The 19,729-nt window shown below is 35.5% G+C and overlaps 1 protein-coding gene across 7 annotated transcripts in view; it reads left to right on the top strand.

Annotated features, from left to right (window-relative positions):
- dmxl2.S (Dmx-like 2 S homeolog) overlaps positions 1-19,379 on the top strand; it is a 78,315-nt gene extending 58,936 nt beyond the window's left edge. For 4 of the 7 annotated variants that reach the window (XM_018255428.2, XM_018255429.2, XM_041588292.1 and 1 more), the window contains 15 exons: positions 349-482; positions 1,799-1,884; positions 2,626-2,827; positions 3,191-3,308; positions 5,039-5,095; positions 6,079-6,165; positions 6,495-6,616; positions 9,331-9,469; positions 11,566-11,626; positions 11,735-11,862; positions 12,071-12,148; positions 14,155-14,246; positions 15,096-15,148; positions 16,134-16,351; positions 17,410-19,379. In XM_018255428.2, coding sequence (XP_018110917.1) covers positions 349-482; positions 1,799-1,884; positions 2,626-2,827; positions 3,191-3,308; positions 5,039-5,095; positions 6,079-6,165; positions 6,495-6,616; positions 9,331-9,469; positions 11,566-11,626; positions 11,735-11,862; positions 12,071-12,148; positions 14,155-14,246; positions 15,096-15,148; positions 16,134-16,351; positions 17,410-17,619 — 1,785 coding nt within the window. In that variant the 3' untranslated portion in view covers positions 17,620-19,379. The remainder of the gene's footprint in view (positions 1-348; positions 483-1,798; positions 1,885-2,625; positions 2,828-3,190; positions 3,309-5,038; positions 5,096-6,078; positions 6,166-6,494; positions 6,617-9,330; positions 9,470-11,565; positions 11,627-11,734; positions 11,863-12,070; positions 12,149-14,154; positions 14,247-15,095; positions 15,149-16,133; positions 16,352-17,409) is intronic. The other 3 variants (XM_041588293.1, XM_041588295.1, XM_018255430.2) reach the window with 1 other exon arrangement.
- Positions 19,380-19,729: the final 350 nt, after the last annotated feature.

Raw genomic sequence — 19,729 nt, forward strand, 5'->3', positions numbered from 1 at the left:
GGTCTGAACTGGCTGTCAAAATAGGCATTTCAAGTACACAGAGGCCCAAAAGGGACTGCTAGTGATGGGGCGAATTTATTCTCCAGACATGGATTTGCGGCGAATTTCTGCACTTCACCGACTGTGAATGTTTTCGTGAAACTGCTACGAAAATGTGCAGTGGAATAATTTGCAGTGACAAAAAAATTGTTTTGTGTCAAAAAAATTATTTTGACACCCATTGACTTATTTTATTGTCCATGTTCATATTTTTTCTTGATACGTCCATGAGAAAATATTACAAATATTGTCTAGTTTCCAAGAAAATGCATAATGGCATGGGTACTAACTACTACTTTTATATTGTAGCCTTTCCTCCCCCTGTCTGACAGCGGTGTCATTTATGACTCCGATGAAAGTATACCAAGTGATGAGGAGGAAGAAGACGATGCATTTCTTTCAGATACTCAGTTACAGGAGCACACAAACTCAAGCTCCTACAGGTAAAAAAGCAAATGTTTGGTTTATTTGTTAGTGAGAGCTTAAGTTAGTGCTGGCTTTGTTTTATCCCATCCCACTTTCCTTTGTCACCCATATATGTTAAATGTTTACTTTAGGATTAGCTATTCCAAAATATGTATTGTAGTGTGGTACCCAAGTTGCCTTTCTTGGCTGACAATGTTAAATTGCCTGGTTGGCATAGAATGAACTGTACCAGATCTGGATATGAAAACCTCAGTCTGTTACTTATAAGTGTGATTGTCTTACTTTTTTTATGGGTACACAGTAGGAAAACTTCTGTTGGCAACAAAGCTCTTTGTGTTTTTAGAAAGCCATTTAGATAAAAATTAACATATGGTTCTGTTTTAAAACGTGTTGAATACAAAATGCGTTAAATCAGGGGTGTCCAAACTACGGCCCGCGGGCCAAATGCGGCGCCGATCCATTTTTAATTGGCCGGGCGCAAATTGCAAAAATATACAGAATATGGGCCCGCACATGAAACCTGGCGGTAGATTAGAAGAGGCAGATAAACACGGATGGTAATGGTCGGCCCTGTATTGGATAAAGGGGGGGGGTGGGTAGGACATTCCTTAATGCGTGTCCCTTGGCCCCATTATCCATTCAAACAAGGGCAGGCATTCCTCAGCTAATAAGTTCATTTAGGTCTCCATAGCCCAGCCCCTGGTTATTACTCCCGCCTCTGTGGTGACGTTCCGCGCCGCTCACTATGGAACTTTAGGTATTGTGGTTCTTGTCGCGCTCAGTAAAGAGCTTTCAGTTCTTCGCACAGCTGTTGCCATGGCTGTGTTTTGCACTAGTATCTTGTGGTAAGGAATAGACCGGCGGCACATAGGGAAGGGGAAATACAGCAGGGAGCCGGGATCGCTGGTGATTGGGGTATTTTCTCAGGAAGCTATTCTAGATTGCGAGAATGGGGAGATGCCGGTTCTATCTTAGCCTAGCTCAATAGAGAGAACTTGCTCTATTGCACGACAGATGCTTTGAGAGTTGTAGTTTTTCCGTATCGGACTGCCAAGGTTTAAGGATTCCTGGCAAGCTGTAAGGAGGCAAAATAAAGTTTTATTAAATGATGTTAATGGTTCAAAGAATGTCAGGCTGAATGGTCAGCCCCCACATATTTTCACCTCTCCAGATCTGGCCCTCGTTGCAAAAAGTTTGGACACCCCTGCGTTAAGTGAAGCAGTGCAATCTATACAACTTTTTTATCTTTCCCTGTCGTCTGTTGAATTTGCTCTATGTAGTAAATCTTTAATTGCATTCATTGACTTCCGGTGGTCAATTTTTTTGTTTGCAGCTGGACACTGATACGCTTGGCAATGGTGAAACTTGCAATCCAGAATCTTAAGCAGTTCTTTCCCATAGCTGGCCTTGAATTATCTGGTAAGATTTTATTTTGCTTTTAACAGGCATTTCATCAAAAGCCAAGCAGGACAGCAATGATGGAGCAAGGATAAATGAATCCTGCTACTTTGCATTAGAAGGAGCTAGCAGAAAAGGAAAAAACAAATGCTGCTTTCAGTTGCAAATACAAATAAAATAATATTAAAAGCACAGAACTGCTGATAATGTATAGTGGAAGGTTGCTTAGAATTATATTTTCTTTTATATGCAAAATACATTGATTTCTATTTTAATTACCTTTTGTTGTTTTACACAATTGCCTAGACAGGATTTTTTTAAATTGGATTCTTGGCACCATTGGAATGGGCGTATAATCCAATTAAGGGCTATAGTTATTTTCCTAGACAAGCATTCTGTTACGTTAGAGGTAGGTGGCATAAATATCATGGTAGTAAGCCAAATGGGGCTGATAAAATAAATATTTGTGACATTTTATTTCATAATTGTCTTAAATGGTACCTAGCAATCATTTCTGTAGCTTTCCTTCAAAATGCTGTAAATCACTTTGTGCCATACTGCATCCTAACTCACAGTTTATTTGTGGCACAACATATGGTGTGATTATATAAACATTTCTTAACAGATAACATGGTATAAATGACTTGAGTTGCCTAGCTAACCACAAGCTGCACAGATTACTAACATGCTTTTGTGTTTTTTGTTTTGCGTTGTGTGCTTTACAGTTATATTCTGCTGATTTTTAACTCTGTTTTTATTAAGATCTCCCTGTCACATCACCATTGGGCATTGCTGTTGTAAAAAACCTAGAGAATTGGGAGCAGATACTTCAAGAGAGAATGGATCAGTTTGAAGGCCCCCCACCAAACTATATAAATATATATCCTAGTGAATTAGCTACAGGGGCGGGACCTGCTGCCTTACGTCTCAAGGCATTGTTGGATGCTGACAATACACCATTTAAGTATGCCTATCCTTTAAGACTTTATATGGGGGGAGGGGCTTATTGAATGTGCTTTATACAACAGCAATTCTAATACATCTATTATTTTAGGTTCTCTCAACTGTCATACAAAGTTATTTTCCATACAAAATGACAGAACTATCTGGCTTACTGGCCTTGATGGTTGGTTCCCTACTGTTATAGCAACTGACTTTATTCAACCTTAAAATCGTTGTTAGAAAAAAAAAATTAATTTCTGGAAGACAGCCTTATATTGCCTATTATGTACTATACATACCATTCTGTAATTGTTTGTTTTGTTAAATATTTTACTGGTGAAATAAAAATTAAGAAAATAACTGATAATGAATATAAATGTTGCAGGTCCAAAGATTACACTGCACTTCCAGTTCGAAGGCTTTGGCACTTTCTTGTTAAACAGGAGCTTCTCCAGGATTCATTTATAAGATATGCCTTTACCAAGAAAAGAAAGCAGAGTGAGGTAAACATGGGTACACAAATGACATTTTAAACAAAGCATCCATATTTGGCTGTCTTTGCTTGCTTTAGTATTGTCATTTTGTGATATGGCTCCCGTTATGAACTATTTTTATTTTGTTTGTCTTTATTTTCAAGCAATTCAGAACATTTTATGCATTTTCTTATTTAATACATAATTGCATCCTATATTGCAAGGGAACTCTTAAAATGGGATGTCAATCATACTTCTCTTCAGTTCTACTAAATTTCATCATATAATGTAATTCCTTTAAGTCCACTGCCCATTAAAGGAATTTAACAGAAATAAAAATAAACCTGCCTTCAATATACTTCAATAAAAAATTCTTTACCCTTTTCATAAAAATCGTGACTTTCTAAACTCCAGTTCCTGCTTCTCTCCACTTGTACGGACTTCAGCCTGCATGGAGTTGTCACAGAGGTTAGCTTTAGTCAGGAACGAACATATAAATTAACACTAAGAGGCCCATTTATCAAAGGTTGAATTTCGAATTCATGGGAATTTTTTTAACTTGAATATTCTCACAATTCGACTGGGAGGTTATGTAAGGAAAGGAATGTCCATTATTCGATCTAATGGTTCCTACCCGATAATTCGAAACGTATTTGATTTGTGCAGTCGAAAGTCAGGAAGGCTATTAAAATCTCCAAATGGCTCAACAGACCTCTGCCATTGACATACAGTTTTAGGTGGCGGATATTCGAATTAGGACTGTTTCCATGGTCAAGTAAATCTTACATTCAAATAGGGAGATTAAAATTCAAATGTGGGAATTTTGACATCAAAAAAAATTTGAAAATTCATTAAATGAAGTATTGTCTATCATTTTGAAGTGCAGGCTGTGTGTGTGGAGAGAAGGGGAGCTGGAGCACAGAAGTTCACAGTTTTTATGATAACTATACAGACTTTTTAATTAAAGCAACTTAACTTTAAGTTAGCTTTTAGTATGGCATACAATTGCCAATTCTAAACAACTTTATTTTTAATTATTTACCTTCCTTTCAACTTTCAAATGAGGTCACTAATCCCATCTAAAAATAAATGCTCTGTAAGGTTACACATTTATAATTGTTACTTTTTATTACTTATCTTTCTATTGATGCCTCTCATATTCATATTTCAGTCTCTCAGTCATATTAATACATGGTTGTAAGGGTAAGTTGTACCCTAGCAAGCAGGATTTCTGAAACTGCAAGCTGGAGACCTGCTGAATAACAAAACTAAACTCATAAACCTCAAATAATGAAAATGAATTGCAATTGCAGAATATCACTCTCCACGTCATACTAAAAGTTAATTTAAACTAAAACAACCACTTTAAGGAACAAAATATAAATTTTAATAGGTTTTATTAAAAACCTCTGTAATAAAGTTGAATGTAATAGAATTCCACAAGTTCTTCTTGAAAGATGCATAAAATAATAACTGCTGATTTAAAATGGTAAATAGATTAAGCATGCAATGGGCATATCAGTGTAAGTAATGATAATCCCTGATGTATTGCTTCTGAATTAATTTACCATTTATTGTATATTTTTGAATCCCATTCCTATTCATTTATTTAGTGGAGACACATAATGGTCATAATTATTACCAGAGCAATTGACAACAGATAACTCGTTTCCTAATGGTTATTTGGAATGTCTCATTTTTTTTCCATTTGTTTTTGCGCATGTGTTTTTGTGTTTGTGACTGTGTGTGGTGTCAAGTAGTCAGTAGAAGACAGTGTGGAGCGTTACAAAGTAAACAACGATCATCAGAAAAACAAGGTAGTAGGTCCTGAGTCTTCCCCTCTAGCTTGCTTGTTCATGTTCATTGGTGCCAGCATTTCATTCCTTTATCATCAGGGTGTTAACAGTAATGCAGCATCTTCAAAATGATTCAGTCTACATTGCTGCTGATCTGTTTAATTTAAAATACAGTTAAACACTGTATGCTTCATAAAAGCAACAAATACAAATACTCTGGTCCAAAATGTCATATGGTGTCTCTATCTTAAAAGGCATGTGAAGGCAAAAAAATAAAATCCAATTTTTACTTTCTTTAATAAAAAAGAAACCTATCTCCAATATACTTTAATGTAAAATTGTGCACCGTTTTTATAAGAAACCTGACTGTATGCAGTGAAATTCTCCCTTCATTTACTGCTGTGGATAGGAATTGTCAGATGGTCCCTAACTGCTGAGCAGGGAAACAATTATACTTATGAACAGCAGGGGGAGCCCCTACCTTACTTACCAGCCATGCAGAACTCAAGCAGCTTTGTTAATGACGATCCCTAAGCAGCCCAGACCACACTGAGCATGTGCACAGTCTTAGTCTTGCAAAGATGTTTAACAAAGTTACAAGATGGTGACCCCCTGTGGCCAACTTTGAAAGCATAAATTATTTGTTTGATTAGGCTTGTGGCCCAGTAAGTACATGTTTATATTTAGTATACAAAATACAGCATTTCTAGCCTTATTCTATTTTAGACTTTACATGCCCTTTAACATTATCGCTGTGAAGGGAGTATACAACTCTTATTCATTATTCATTTTATGTTGCAGTGTCTCTTGACATTCTAATCATATATGCTGTCCTCTTAAAATAGATTAAGAGAGTAATTTCTTAAATTCAACCTTTCTATTTTACAGTTGGAATTAGAATGAATGAAATGCTGGAACAAGTGAACATTGCATTCATTTAAATGCTTTCTACGTGTTCCTTTTTAATACCATATACTTCCTGTATTAATAAATCATTGTTGCAGGTTGAAGCAGACCTTGGTTATCCAGGAGGAAAAGCAAAAGTAATTCACAAAGAGTCTGACATGATTATGGCCTTTGCAATTAACAAGGTAAAACTGTTATTTTTCTTATGCTACTTAATTTTAAGGGGGCTGTTCTTTCCAAATTCAGATGTATTGCATTTATATTGAAGCAAGAGTACGGGTTACAGGCAGATAAACTCGTAAATCCAAGGTGTCAAGTCAACATAAAATGTTGGTCTTCAATAATGGATGGAGAATAGTTATTAAAAAATGTTTCTCTTTCTTCATAGTTAATATAAATTAATAAAGTCAAACAGGAATGAACTTAATGCTCAAACTAGGATTGAATGTTAGGCCAAAAATAGAATGCAAGTGAAAAGGTGGCATTTGTTTATGTTTACTTTTGTGTTCCTTAGGCAAACAACAATGAAATTGTCTTGGCTTCCACTCATGATGTGCAAGAATTAGATATCTCAAGCCTTCTGGCAGCTCAGCCCTATATATGGATTGGAGAAGAATATGACCGAGAATCTAAAAGGTTTAGCCACTTGACATTTATCATATTGTTAAGAACAGAAAAAATGGATGCTTGTAATGATGTAATGATGACATATGTTAATAGATTTGAGATGCAAAGTTTATCTTTTCAAAGGGCCTGTTCACTTTTGTAATAGTGGCTTTAAATGCATAGTTGCCGGCAATTATATAAAATGTCAATTGTGATTTCACTTGAAAAATATTACAATTGTTAATATACCTGCACAGGTAAAGCTATCTTCTATAGTTACACAGGGAGCCTCTCAACCCCTGCCTGTGTAAATCTAAGCTTTCTGTGAAATGATGTCTTAGGCCAATGATACAGGGGTTGCCCACATTATTGCAGGCAGCCAAAATACTGTTGCATAATCATGTTAAATGTCATTGCCGTTTGCAGCGGGGTTCATTTGAGTTTCATTGAACCAATTGACTTGACTAAATTCAGCCAAGTGGATCAATGACATGAAAATGCAAATGATAATGCAAACCAAATGGCTTGTTAATGGTGCGTATGCCTGAGCTCCCCTTGGTACGTAAGACCTGCCCATGTATATGTCTAGAAAGAGCTACTTTTTCAAAATAAAGCCACATTTGAAATATAGTTTAATTGATGGGATCTATAGATTTGCAGTCCCTTATATAACAGTGAACATTTTAAATCTAAGGTAGTGTCACCCAACTATAAACTTCTCCATATACAAAAAAAATAAAAAGAAATATGCACACTTGCAAAGCTCTCACTTATTCTAGGAACAAATATGTACTGTGGAGTGTTGGCAACACAGATATCTCTTGGCATATTCAGAACACTTGTTTTTATTGGTGGCCTATGTGTTCTTCCAATTGCCTCTTTGCTCTTTTCACCATTATCTGCTAGTCTTCACCTCTAGTCTGCCTACTCCTCTGCCCCTTTGGATACTTTAGAGCTAGATGACTCAGAATGGGGTAGCAGGTTAACACTTCTATGTGTAGACATATAAATTTATGTGTAGATTTATTTGTATCTACAAGAGTAAGCACACTACCCTTAAAGGAGAAGGAAAGTAAGCAAGCTTTATCAGAAAGGTCTATATAAATACACCAGTAAATCCTCAAAGTAATGCTGCTCAGAGTCCTCTGTCGAAAGAAACGCCACATTGCTGTCCTTCTATTGTGTATACATGGGCTTCGTTATCAGACTTTTTTCTTTCAGCTTAAACCTCCAGGGCCGGGCAGAGCATGCTAAATTTGCTCCTCTCCCCCTCCCTCCTCCCCTCCATCCTGTAATCTGATCTGTAATCCTGTAGACAGGAAGTGATGTCACAGCAAGCCAATATGGCAGCTGCTATCCTAAACATACACAGTGTCTTGAGCAGTTTACTCTGAAATGATAAAGCATTCTACAGAATAAAAACAGTGTTATAGCTTGCACTATTGTTACATAGTTACATAGTTAAACCGGGTTGAAGAAAGACAAAGTCCATTAAGTTCAACCCCTCCAAATGAAAACCCAGCATCCATACACACACCCCTCCATACTTTTTACACATATGGGATATATACCCATATCTATACTAACTATAGAGTTTAGTATCACAATAGCCTTTGATATTATTTCTGTCCAAGAAATCATCCAAGCCATTCTTAAAGGCATTAACTGAATCAGCCATCACAACATCACCCGGCAGTGCATTCCACAACCTCACTGTCCTGACTGTGAAGAACCCCCTACGTTGCTTCAAATGAAAGTTCTTTTCTTCTATTCTAAAGGGGTGACCTCTGGTACAGTGATCTTCTTCATGGGTAAAAAGGTCCCCTGCTATTTGTCTATAATGTCCTCTAATGTACTTGTAAAGTGTAATCATGTCCCCTCGCAAGCGCCTTTTTTCCAGAAAAAACAACCCCAACCTTGACAGTCTACCCTCATAATTTAAGTCTTTCATCCCTCTAACCAGTTTAGTTGCACGTCTCTGCACTCTCTCCAGCTGAATTAAATTGCTTCAAATGAAAGTTCTTTTCTTCTAGTCTAAAGGGGTGACCTCTGGTACAGTGATCTTCTTCATGGGTAAAAAGGTCCCCTGCTATTTGTCTATAATGTCCTCTAATGTACTTGTAAAGTGTAATCATGTCCCCTCGCAAGCGCCTTTTTTCCAGAAAAAACAACCCCAACCTTGACAGTCTACCCTCATAATTTAAGTCTTTCATCCCTCTAACCAGTTTAGTTGCACGTCTCTGCACTCTCTCCAGCTGAATTAAATCCCTCTTAAGGACTGGAGTCCAAAACTGCACTGCATACTCCAGATGAGGTCTTATCAGAGGCACAATTATGTTTTCATCCCTTGAGTTAATGCCCTTTTTTATGCAAGACAGCACTTTATTTGCTTTAGTAGCCACAGAATGACACTGCCCAGATTTAGACAACTTGTTATCTACAAAAACCCCTTCTCATTTAAGGAATCTCCCAACACACTGCCACATTGTGGCTAATCTATTGCCATCTATTGATCTCTATAGCTTTCCTTCTTCTTTAAGCATGTCAAGGTATATGCAGAAGTATTAAGACAGGTAATACAAAGAAAGTAGACAAAAATTATTCCAGCAAGGGAAAAAGAAGAAGTGAGGTAAATGGAAATGTTACAAATGAAGAGAGTGAATGGATCAATGCAATCGTAATGTGATCATTTCATGCCTGCACACCACATATTGCATTCAAACACTTACCTTTGTCTTTCACAGCTCAGATGACCTTGATTTTAGAGGTTCTCTCTCTGCTATTCCTCAGTCAAATGTTGCTTCCTTTAGCCTCAGTCAGATGCAATCTTCTTCATCCATGCCTTGGCTAGGTAGTGGACAGACAGCCACTGGAGCTGGGGTGGTATGTATTTTGGGTTTACATTATACTATTCCCAGCATTAGACTGCAATAGTATTTCTCTGAAATACAACTGTTCTAACCAACTGTTTGTGCTGTGGATTTTATACGGTATATATTTTGGTATACAGACCTATTATTGTACACTTGCCTAACTATAGAATATAATGTTTTAGCTAAAGTGACTAAAACATGAGAAAAGGTTGAATTGATGGGCATAGCCTCTTCTTGCCATCAACCCATACTGAAACATTTACACCTGATTATGTTATTTTGCAAACAAAAAATGGTACATACTTGGCAGATATGAGTCTGGTGAACCAGTGAAAACAAAGTAATCCTTAAATCATTTTCTCACAAGCAGTGAATACATATGCGGTGCTTGTTTTCCATTGTGGTAGGATCTCATGGCTCAGTGATATTTCATTTAAATAACATATATTAGGTGCAATTATCTTGTTAGGGCAGCTTAAATGGCAGGAAATACAAAGCGATCATCCCAGGATGATAATGTTTCCATACACAGAACTCTCTTGGTGCCCTCATTGGTTGATAATGTGAACCCATCAACTGTCACCTTCTCAGTCCACCTGTATGTAGCTTGAGGCATCTTTCTCCAGAGCATTAGCAAATTTAAAGGAGGTCCTTTATACACATCTAGGGGCACATTTACTAAGGGTCGAAGTGAATTTTCGAATTCAATAACTTCGAATTTCAAAGTAATTTTTTAGTACTTCGACTATCAAATAGTCCAAATTCGACTTCGATTGGAATTGAAAATACTTTGAATATTCGACCATTCGAAAATCTAAGTACTGTCTCTTTAAAAATTTTAGACTTTGACACATCGCCACCTTAAACCTGCCGAATTGCTATGTTAGCCTATGAGGACGTCCTAGAACCTATAGCCAACATTTGGCTAACTTTTTAGAAGTCAAAATCGTTTGTTTTTTTTTAAATCATTCGACCTATCGATTACATCGTTCGAATCGAAGGATTTAATCGATCGATCGAAGGATTTTACTTTGATCGCATATGGCCATATTCGATCCAAAAAAACGTTGACTTTGAATATCGTACTACTGCAATTCGATGGTCGAATTTCGATCCTTAGTTAATGTGCCCCCCCCTACTGTCTATGGCAAGTTACTCTGAAGTTGCCTTAGCAGCTTGCAATGATGTGCCATGTTGCTCCACAGTTTTGTGCATTTTGGCACATAAATGCCTATAAATCTTTTTCATAACAGTATATGGTTATTACTTTACAAATAATCATTCTTCTCTGCTGTGGAATTGCTATTTCATAGCATAGTATAATCTGAAAAAAAAGAAACCTTGTTTGTGACTATATAGACTTCTCCAAACCCCTTTATACTTAACATACACTTTCCCAGGTATAAATTTGTCTCAGTTATAATTGTTACTTGGTTTCCACTTGTTTAGCACAATAAAAACTTAATGCGTAACCTTTTCCACTTCAGGTCCCTAATTGATACTTTGTTGTGAACCTCAATGATGAACTGATAAGATACATGAACATTATATACAATGTTGTTTGAAGTGAAAATTGAGTTAAATAAACTAGAACCAGCTGTGTAATCAATATGAAGTGCCACGTGTAATAATCACCATATGGGTTTACAAATAAGTCATTCTGAACCTTCTTATTTAATTATCTTTATTTCTAAAACAATTTGATTGGCAACACTTTAACAATTAATAACATTTATAATTAATCATTAAATAACATTTAAATAACATATATTAGGTGCAATTATCTTGTTAGGGCAGCTTAAATGGCAGGAAATACAAAGCGATTATTTTAAAGAGACAGTACTTCGACTATTGAATGGTCGAATTGTCGAACGATTTTTAGTTCGATTCGAAGTCGTAGGTCGAAGGTCGAAGTAGCCCATTCGATGGTCAAAGTAGCCAAAAAAAACATTCGGAATTCAAAGTTTTTTTTATTCTATTCCTTCACTCGAGCTAAGTAAATGGGCCCCATGATATGTATTGTAATAAACAAATGTATTCATGCTTTGATATTTTTTTAATATTTTGAACTACTCTCTCACAAATCGTTTTTTGTTTTCCTTAAAGCTCATAAAAAGGAATTTAAATAATGTGAAAAGGATGGCCTCGCATCCTGTTCACCAATATTGTAAGTTCATGTTTAATATACATTTAAATCACCAAAAGGTTCAATATACATATGCTATTCATCTAGTATGTAAGAAATGATGTTATCTTGTCTCGTTCATTTTTATAGATCTTACTGGTGCTCAGGATGGCAGTGTCCGCATGTTTGAATGGAGTCGTCCCCAGCAGCTTGTCTGCTTCCGCCAGGCTGGAAATGCACGCGTTACAAGATTGTATTTTAATGCTCAAGGGAATAAGGTTTGTCCTTTTAGTATATTTATTTTTACTTTGTATAGTTTGCTTACTTTCTCTTGGTAAGCGTTTTGTCAAAATTTTCACAATTCTTGTTGGGTTTTTTTCACCAAAAAATTGTGTTTTCTTCCCCTTTAAAACCCCAACCAGAAAATTTTGGGTTTTACTAACCCCCTTAATATTCTACTATAAATATACTATTTTGTGTTTGCAGTGTGGTGTTGCTGATGGTGAAGGATTTTTAAGCATCTGGCAAGTAAACCAGAATGTAACAAATCCAAAACATTATCTGGTAAGTTCCAATTAATATTGTCTCAAAATTGGCTTAGTTGAGGAATATTCCTCAAAAACTGGGCCAACCATGAAAGTTCACTAATGTGCTGTTCATAATTTGTCTTTTCTTCATACCATATAGTTAGGGTTATCAAAGTATTTAAAAGACCAGTGGCATACAAATTTTTACATTTTTATTTTTCATAGCGTCTTATAAGTGGCAGGTTAACAAACATGCTATACACAGCTTGGTTTCATAGAAACTGGTTAAAGTAGCAAAAGTATCAAGACATAATTTCTTCAATATTTAAAATAGCAGAGTAAGCACAGGGCACTTTGGGTTATCCTGGCCATGAGCAGAGTGGTGCTTTACTCAATCCTTAATAGACTGTTTTCCAAAGCAGAGCGTGTCTATTTCAAATGAGGAGATAGCAACTGTCTGCATTTAAGCATATTCAAAATGATTCTTGCTCTTGACAGTTGACACACGTTAATACATTTAGACACATCAGAAAATCTGGGAGACTTTTAAGGTGTGTTAGTAGCTAGTTACCCCACAGTGGTAGGTGAGGTGATACATGGGGCAGGGGATGTCCTAGCAGTGTACCATTTACCTATCTTCATAGTCATATTTATTGTGTGAGGTCTTCAAGATGTCAGGAAACATATTCATATCCTTGCAGTACCTATAGGGGTAGTTATCAAGGCTCACTATTGAGTGAAATAATATGGCTTGAAGGGCTATATTTGAATTGTAAAAAACTTCGAATTACGAAGTAATTTTTGGGTACTTCGACCATCAAATAGGCCAAAATTCTATTCGAATAGAAAAAACTTAGAAAACTCGACCATTTGATAATCGAAGTACTGTCTTTTTAAAAAAAACTTCAACTTCGACCCTTCGCCACCTTAAACCTGCCGAATTGCTGTTTAGCCTATAGGGGACCTCCTATAACCTATATGAGTCTATGGCTAAGTTTTGAGAAGTCTAAGTTTTTTTTTTTGTAAAATCGTTCGAAACTAAGGATTTAATCATACGATTGAACGATTTTAATTCGATCGAAAACGGCCATATTCCATCGAAAAAAAACTTCAACTATTGTACTACTAAAATTCGATGGTCGAATTTTAGAAGTATTTTCACTTTGGAATTCGACCCTTAGTAAATGTGCCCCATAGTGTGTCATATATGTAGTACACTAAACTCAGAACCACTCCTAATCTTATAGTCATTAAAGTCATTATCATCTAAACAAAAGCATATAGATCGCATTCCCTAACGAGCCGTTTGGGATGTAATGTTTGTAAAGTATGAATCCGAAATTTCTCCCTCTTTTGGAGTTACAGGAGTCTATCATTTTATTTCTTCTGAACTAATTACATCAGAATTCAGAACACTTGAACTTTTTTTTGAGGGGGGTTGTGTGTATAGTGATATATGTAAAATAACATTGTAACGCTTTTTTAATTATTCTAGTGTGAGAAGATATAATAAGTAGTAGCTTGTTAAGCAAGCTGCATGTAGAATGATAACAAGTTCAGACCTTTAAATTATAATTCCTTTAAATACATATGCACATTGATCGTTTTGATTACATTTATAAGCATGGATTTTCTGCAAACCTTTAAATTGCTTCTCTTTTTAAACCTACTTTCATTTATTGCTAAGAACAAGAAAGCTGAGGAAGCCACAAGGCAGTTGTGTAAAATTGCTAATCCACTGGTGCACAGTTTAAACCTACGGATTGCACAGATTTCTTTTTCGAAATCAGTTTCATTATTGAATGTTGCTTTTTTCATTTGAGGAGCTAAAAAAATCTATATTAAAGAGTACCTTTTCTTAGGCAGTGATGGGGGAAAATTTTACAACTTTGTATGCATCCTTTCTATGAAGTTAAACATTTTATTTGGATTTGTTTCAGGAATAAGTGAATAGATTAGTAATAAGCAAAATAAATCTTGCAATCATGGCATTTACATTGTTTCATTTGTATTTTTTTTCTCTCCAATATTTTGTTATTGCAGAACTGGCAGTGTCATACCAAAACAACAAGTGACTTTTCATTCATAACATCGTCAAGCTTAGTGGCTACAGCTGGTCAATCTAGTGACAACAGGTACATCAAAATACAACATAGATTTACAGAATTGTTATACTCCATATAGTCTGTTAATTACCAAATTACTGCACGTATGAAAGCATAGTCTATTGGGCATATCTAGAAAAGCTTGGTGCACATAATATAGTACACCTTTCTAACTGTAAGAACATATAAACTGAAATCAAAGTATATAGATCTTTGCTAAGCATGAACTTATTTATTGGTGATATATATATATATATATATATATATATACCTGGGGTTTCTTCAGATTGCTGAAAGGAAGATAATGAATAATATCTTTATTTTAGAAATTATACAAATTTGTTAATGAATAATAATTAAAAAGCTTCTTATTTCAGTTAGATTAAACTTAAATTTGATTTTCGATTTTGAGTCTGCTAAAATACAGGATTGTTTTGCCCCCAATATGGATTCATATAGCTTAGTTACCATCAAGTAAAAGGCAATTGTTTATTATTAAAGAGAAAAAGGAAGTCATTTTCACAAATTAGAATTATTTGATTAAAATAGAGTCCATGGGAGGTGGCCTTCCTGTAATTTACAGCTCTCTTCATAATTTGTGTCCAAATAAGAAATGCCACACATGTATAAAAATTTAGACTCACAATTTCTACACAAATACATAACTTCTGCCTTACTTCAGTCAGTAGCGAATCCTTATTTCAAGTTCCTGGATTTCATACAACATGGGTAATTTATACAATCCTTGCCAGTGTGTATTTATTGTTTTTTTTGTGGAATGGTACAATTAATGCACATTTGCAAGGAATGAAAACCTGATTTTCTGTAGAAAATTCTTTTGTATTCGATTGCAGCTCATTCTATTTATTTTTTATTTAGAAATGTTTGTCTATGGGATACACTGATATCACCTAATAACAGCCTGGTTCATGGTAAGCATTTGTTATGATTGTTAATACTGTTAATGTTACTCCATATATTCTATGTATGTAATTCATTAGATGTAGTTGTATAATCACATTTACTTTACAGTGCTAGGCAATATGTTGGCGCTATATAAATACATGTTAATAATAATAATAATAAAATACTGTGTAAAATTATTTCTCAGCATATACACAACTAAAGTGTTAATAAAATACACTGCTATTTTAATAGGCAGCATCTCCCCCGATTAAACAGAACCATTGAGTTGTGATGGTTAAGCCAGGAATGATCCTTGAGTTATATTCATAGAAATGGAATCTCAAAGTTTTTTGTTTTTTTTTAGAAAACGAGCTTATAGGGGAACTTTTTTTCCATGAGCCACATTCAAATGTAAAAAAAAAAAATGGGGAGCAACACAAGCATGAAAAAAGTCCACCAGGGATACTGTCCAATCAAACTTCTGTCAATGTAAAAGAAGTCTTTTCTCCATAATCATTCTTACCCTGCTGTTCTGAAGCAACTCTTGACATCAGCTTTGCTTGTTGTATTCAATAAACTGAGCAGTAGAAGAAGATGCCCTACAGTTGCTAATAATTTGCACAATGAACATTGCCTGGTTTATTGGTCCCCTATATTAAATTTTAATCAAATACATTTTTCATTTTAATAGGACTTTAAGAGATGCCCATTCTTAACCAGTAATGCCTAAGATTCAGATTACTATTGTTTTACAAGTTGGCTACATTCAGGGGGATATTAATAAAGCCCACAGCATATTCTGTTGTGAAGCAAGCTATATGCAGACTGATTGCTACAGATTCTTCAAAGTGGCTGCAAAGCTGATTTGCAAAACATGCATACTTTTTTGTACCAACTATGTTTTTATGCAAGTTTACTTCACATGTTCTGTTCCTTCATAGTTTAGCTCTCTTCATATATCATATCTGCTACATTTGCATAAATCTTAGTTTTTATTATATTTTATCTTAGCATTTAATTGCCATGAGAATGGTGCAACAGTACTTCAATACGCACCTAAACAGCAGCTCTTGATTACCGGTGGAAGAAAAGGTGCAATCTGCATCTTTGACATTAGACAGAGACAAACACTTCATTCATTCCAGGCTCATGATTCTGCAATTAAAGCCCTTGCCCTGGACTTATCTGAAGAGTATTTTGTTACTGGTTCTGCAGAAGGTAACATGAAGGTAAGCTGTCATTATTCTTTTAATGTGTAGGTTTTAACATGTTAAACTATACTGGTATTGCATTTTCTTGTGACTGTCTAAATTTTCTTATGTCAATCTTTATGCTTACTACTGTTAAGGTAGCAGCAGCAAATATGATGGCTTCTACTGACATCAGTCAGTTGGCTTTTTTTTGACCATAAATAATGAGCCATTCTTAGCACTTCCAAATTAAATTTGGGACTTCAAGAAGTAGGCATTGTGTGGCCTTCTGTGTGCCTTTACCATTAATGGTATTTCAGGAGCTCTGACTTAGTGTGTGTTCGTCTAAATATAGGTAGAATCTTGGTCTTTAAGCATGATAACTGCTGCTTTATAAGAGAAAATGAATGCAACATTTCAATGTCATTATTCTAATCTCCACACAATCAGTTGTGCGTAAAACCCAATTCATTAAAGGCACTTGAGTCAAAAGATGCTCTTTGAACGTACACATAGTTGTGCTTTGCATCGATTGGTCCTTCCTACCTGTAATGAATCAAGTAATGCTGCACCTATTGGTCCAGAGTTGGTGGACCAGAGTTTCCTTAGCGGCCTTTGTCAATAGGGGAAGTGTGATTACGTCTAAAGAAGTAGGAACACATATCACGATCATAGAGAACACCGGAAATGACAGCAACCAAAACTTTCAGCACATCTGCCAGCGATTTGCAATAAAGTACATGTCCATTTGCATCACCAGCAAATGCCCTCAGCGAGTGAAGTGATGCTAAAAAAACACAGCATTTAAGGAAAAATGCATGAGCATTGTGCTTGAAATTGCACTTTTTCTCACTGCAATTGCAGTTGTACAGTAAATAACCTCTGTGTCCTTGTAATAGTACCATAAAGGGTCATTTTTGCATAGCAGAAAGCAGTGATACAAAGGCTGGGTAACATTATATTTTAACTCATGTGGTTTCCTTTTACAGGCTGTTTTTGTGGGCTATGGTCACTTAGGATTGTTTCCAACTGTATTGTATACTACTGTATGTGTTAGCACATCATTTATCACATTATGTTTTGATTTTTTTATATAGGTGTGGAAGTTAACAGGCCATGGTCTTATCCATTCATTTAAAAACGAGCATGCAAAGCAGTCTATTTTTCGTAACATTGGTGCTGGCGTTATGCAGATCGAAGTAGGTGAAAACAAGCGCATCTTCTCCTGTGGAGCAGATGGCACTTTGAAAATGAGGATGATGCCTGCAGCCTTGAAGACACAGTCTGGCATTTTTGATATCCTCTAAAAAGATTGTATTCCTGTTTTCAGCTTCCAGGTTTTGGTGAAATCTTTTGAAGAATTTAGTTTCTTCTTAAATTAAAATAGCTGTTCCTTAGAATGGAGCTATTAGGGTTATTCACTGAAAAAAAGCCTTTGTTTCTTAAGCAATGTATGTGTTACTTGCGATGGCTATGCATGTACCTTGTGTTCTGAAGTTGAAAGCGAAGGCCAGTGAAGTAGAGTGATGTCTCATGTAGTGTATATGCAGAACTAGATTCACTTTTTCACTATGGTTAGATATTTCAGCATTATTCAGGCTTTTCTTAGATCTTTTATGGCGCAACGTAAAGCCGATGAAGTAAAGCCTTCACATTGCAATGAAATGCACAAGAATAAGATTTTGCCAGGAATAAACACAAGGAAAAAGTCTATGACTCGATGGTATACAGTTTCTTGCATGTGGTCTATTATTTAAAAGTTCTGCACATAATATGCAACTAAACTAGTACCACATGCTCAACCCAGGAGCGCTACTGGAGCCAAGTAACTATGAAAGAGTAGAACGCCACATTTTCCACAGAGTGAAGGAATTACGAGCTGCCAATACCAGTGTGGTTACTGGTGAGATGGCAAATCTTTTTAAGCGTTTACATTTTCTTTGTTTTTGTGGGGGTTTTTTCCTTTCTTCTTTTTCCACTGAAATCAAGGACAGATGGCACTGAACAGTTACAAATATAGTTGTATTTTAAGAAAGCATGATTGTTTTCCCTATAGATACATTTGTGCAAAAATGAAGTAAATATATGTATTGTCACTTTCAGCTACCACACTACAAAGTTTTTGCACTGAAAGTTTACCTTAAAGACACCTTGAGGCTGCTCGGTTCTAGAGTGGCATTACGTTAGGATAAACTTTTTTGCCGTTGTTGTTCCTATTGAGGCTTTTCTTTTATTACTTTTTTTAACTGGCTTTTATTTAATTTTTTCGAATGATTGTAAGTTTGCACATTTTGTCCGTGTTTACATCATACTGTACTTTGCACATCTTTTCTCGATAGTTTGGTTGTTGAACGTCTTGTTTTCCCTCAATCCTATAAATGTTAATTGTTGTAAACATGAGGGAACCTTTATGCCGTCATGTTTAGATTTTCTTTTCTTTTTTTAATTTGTTGAAGGTTATTATTATTTTAGATAAATGTGTTTTTGGTTTGTGCACTTAAATTATTTTACCTCTCCCTATTTGGTGCCCATCTATTAGGGAAATAGATGGGCAGGGATATGTGAATATAATGATATAGATTTAAAATGAATGTCAGGCTTTCTGTGGCCAGATAGTAAATAGAGCTTAAACTGATACTATTAAATTATTTCACCATATGTATAAACTACAAAGTGTTTAATATTGTTTGCTTGTAACATACTAGATAGTGCTGTCCTATTTTTGATGTTTTTCTCTGTTGTAAACAACCACATGCTTAGTATGCTGCAGAAGCCGATGTCCGCAACTTGTCTTTACTTTCCACTGCAAATTTACAAGTGTATGTCGTACTGTAAATGAAAATGGCATTCCATGCTCCCCTTCTTGTAACCTCTCCTGGTCAATTAAAATGTATGAAGTATGCAAAGGAAAGAAAGTTATCTCTCAACTTTAACACTGTAGGTTAAATAAACCTCTCAAAGAAACTGTGTGTGTTGAAAATCCTGTATGCTTCTAAAGAATCTGTAGCGCTTGGCCTACAAATTGTTTTGTTCGCATTTTATTGACTATTAAAAAAATATCTGCTTAGTTATGCTTCTTCCCAAAGCATTGTTTTGACGAGAAGATTAACTTCTAACAATATTGTTTTAAATACATTTATACAATAGATGTTAATACTGGCCATTGTGCCATGTCATAGGACCCTACATGCTAAATGATGCTGGGAATTCATTCAGGAAAGCTTCAAATGCCACCGTGATTGTGTTCCTTTAAGGAGCAAGTACCAAAGTTAAAATACATTTGCTATGCCAATGTATTCAGTAATTAAACAAGTATTCTCCAACAATTCTTCTTGAAAATCTGTACATGTTGAGAGCCTTTTATTTATTTTTTGCTGTTTACAATAACACTTGACTTATCTTACTTTATGGCCTAGC

This window comes from Xenopus laevis, chromosome 3S, assembly GCF_017654675.1.
Source record: "Xenopus laevis strain J_2021 chromosome 3S, Xenopus_laevis_v10.1, whole genome shotgun sequence".
NCBI classification, from domain to species: domain Eukaryota; kingdom Metazoa; phylum Chordata; class Amphibia; order Anura; family Pipidae; genus Xenopus; species Xenopus laevis.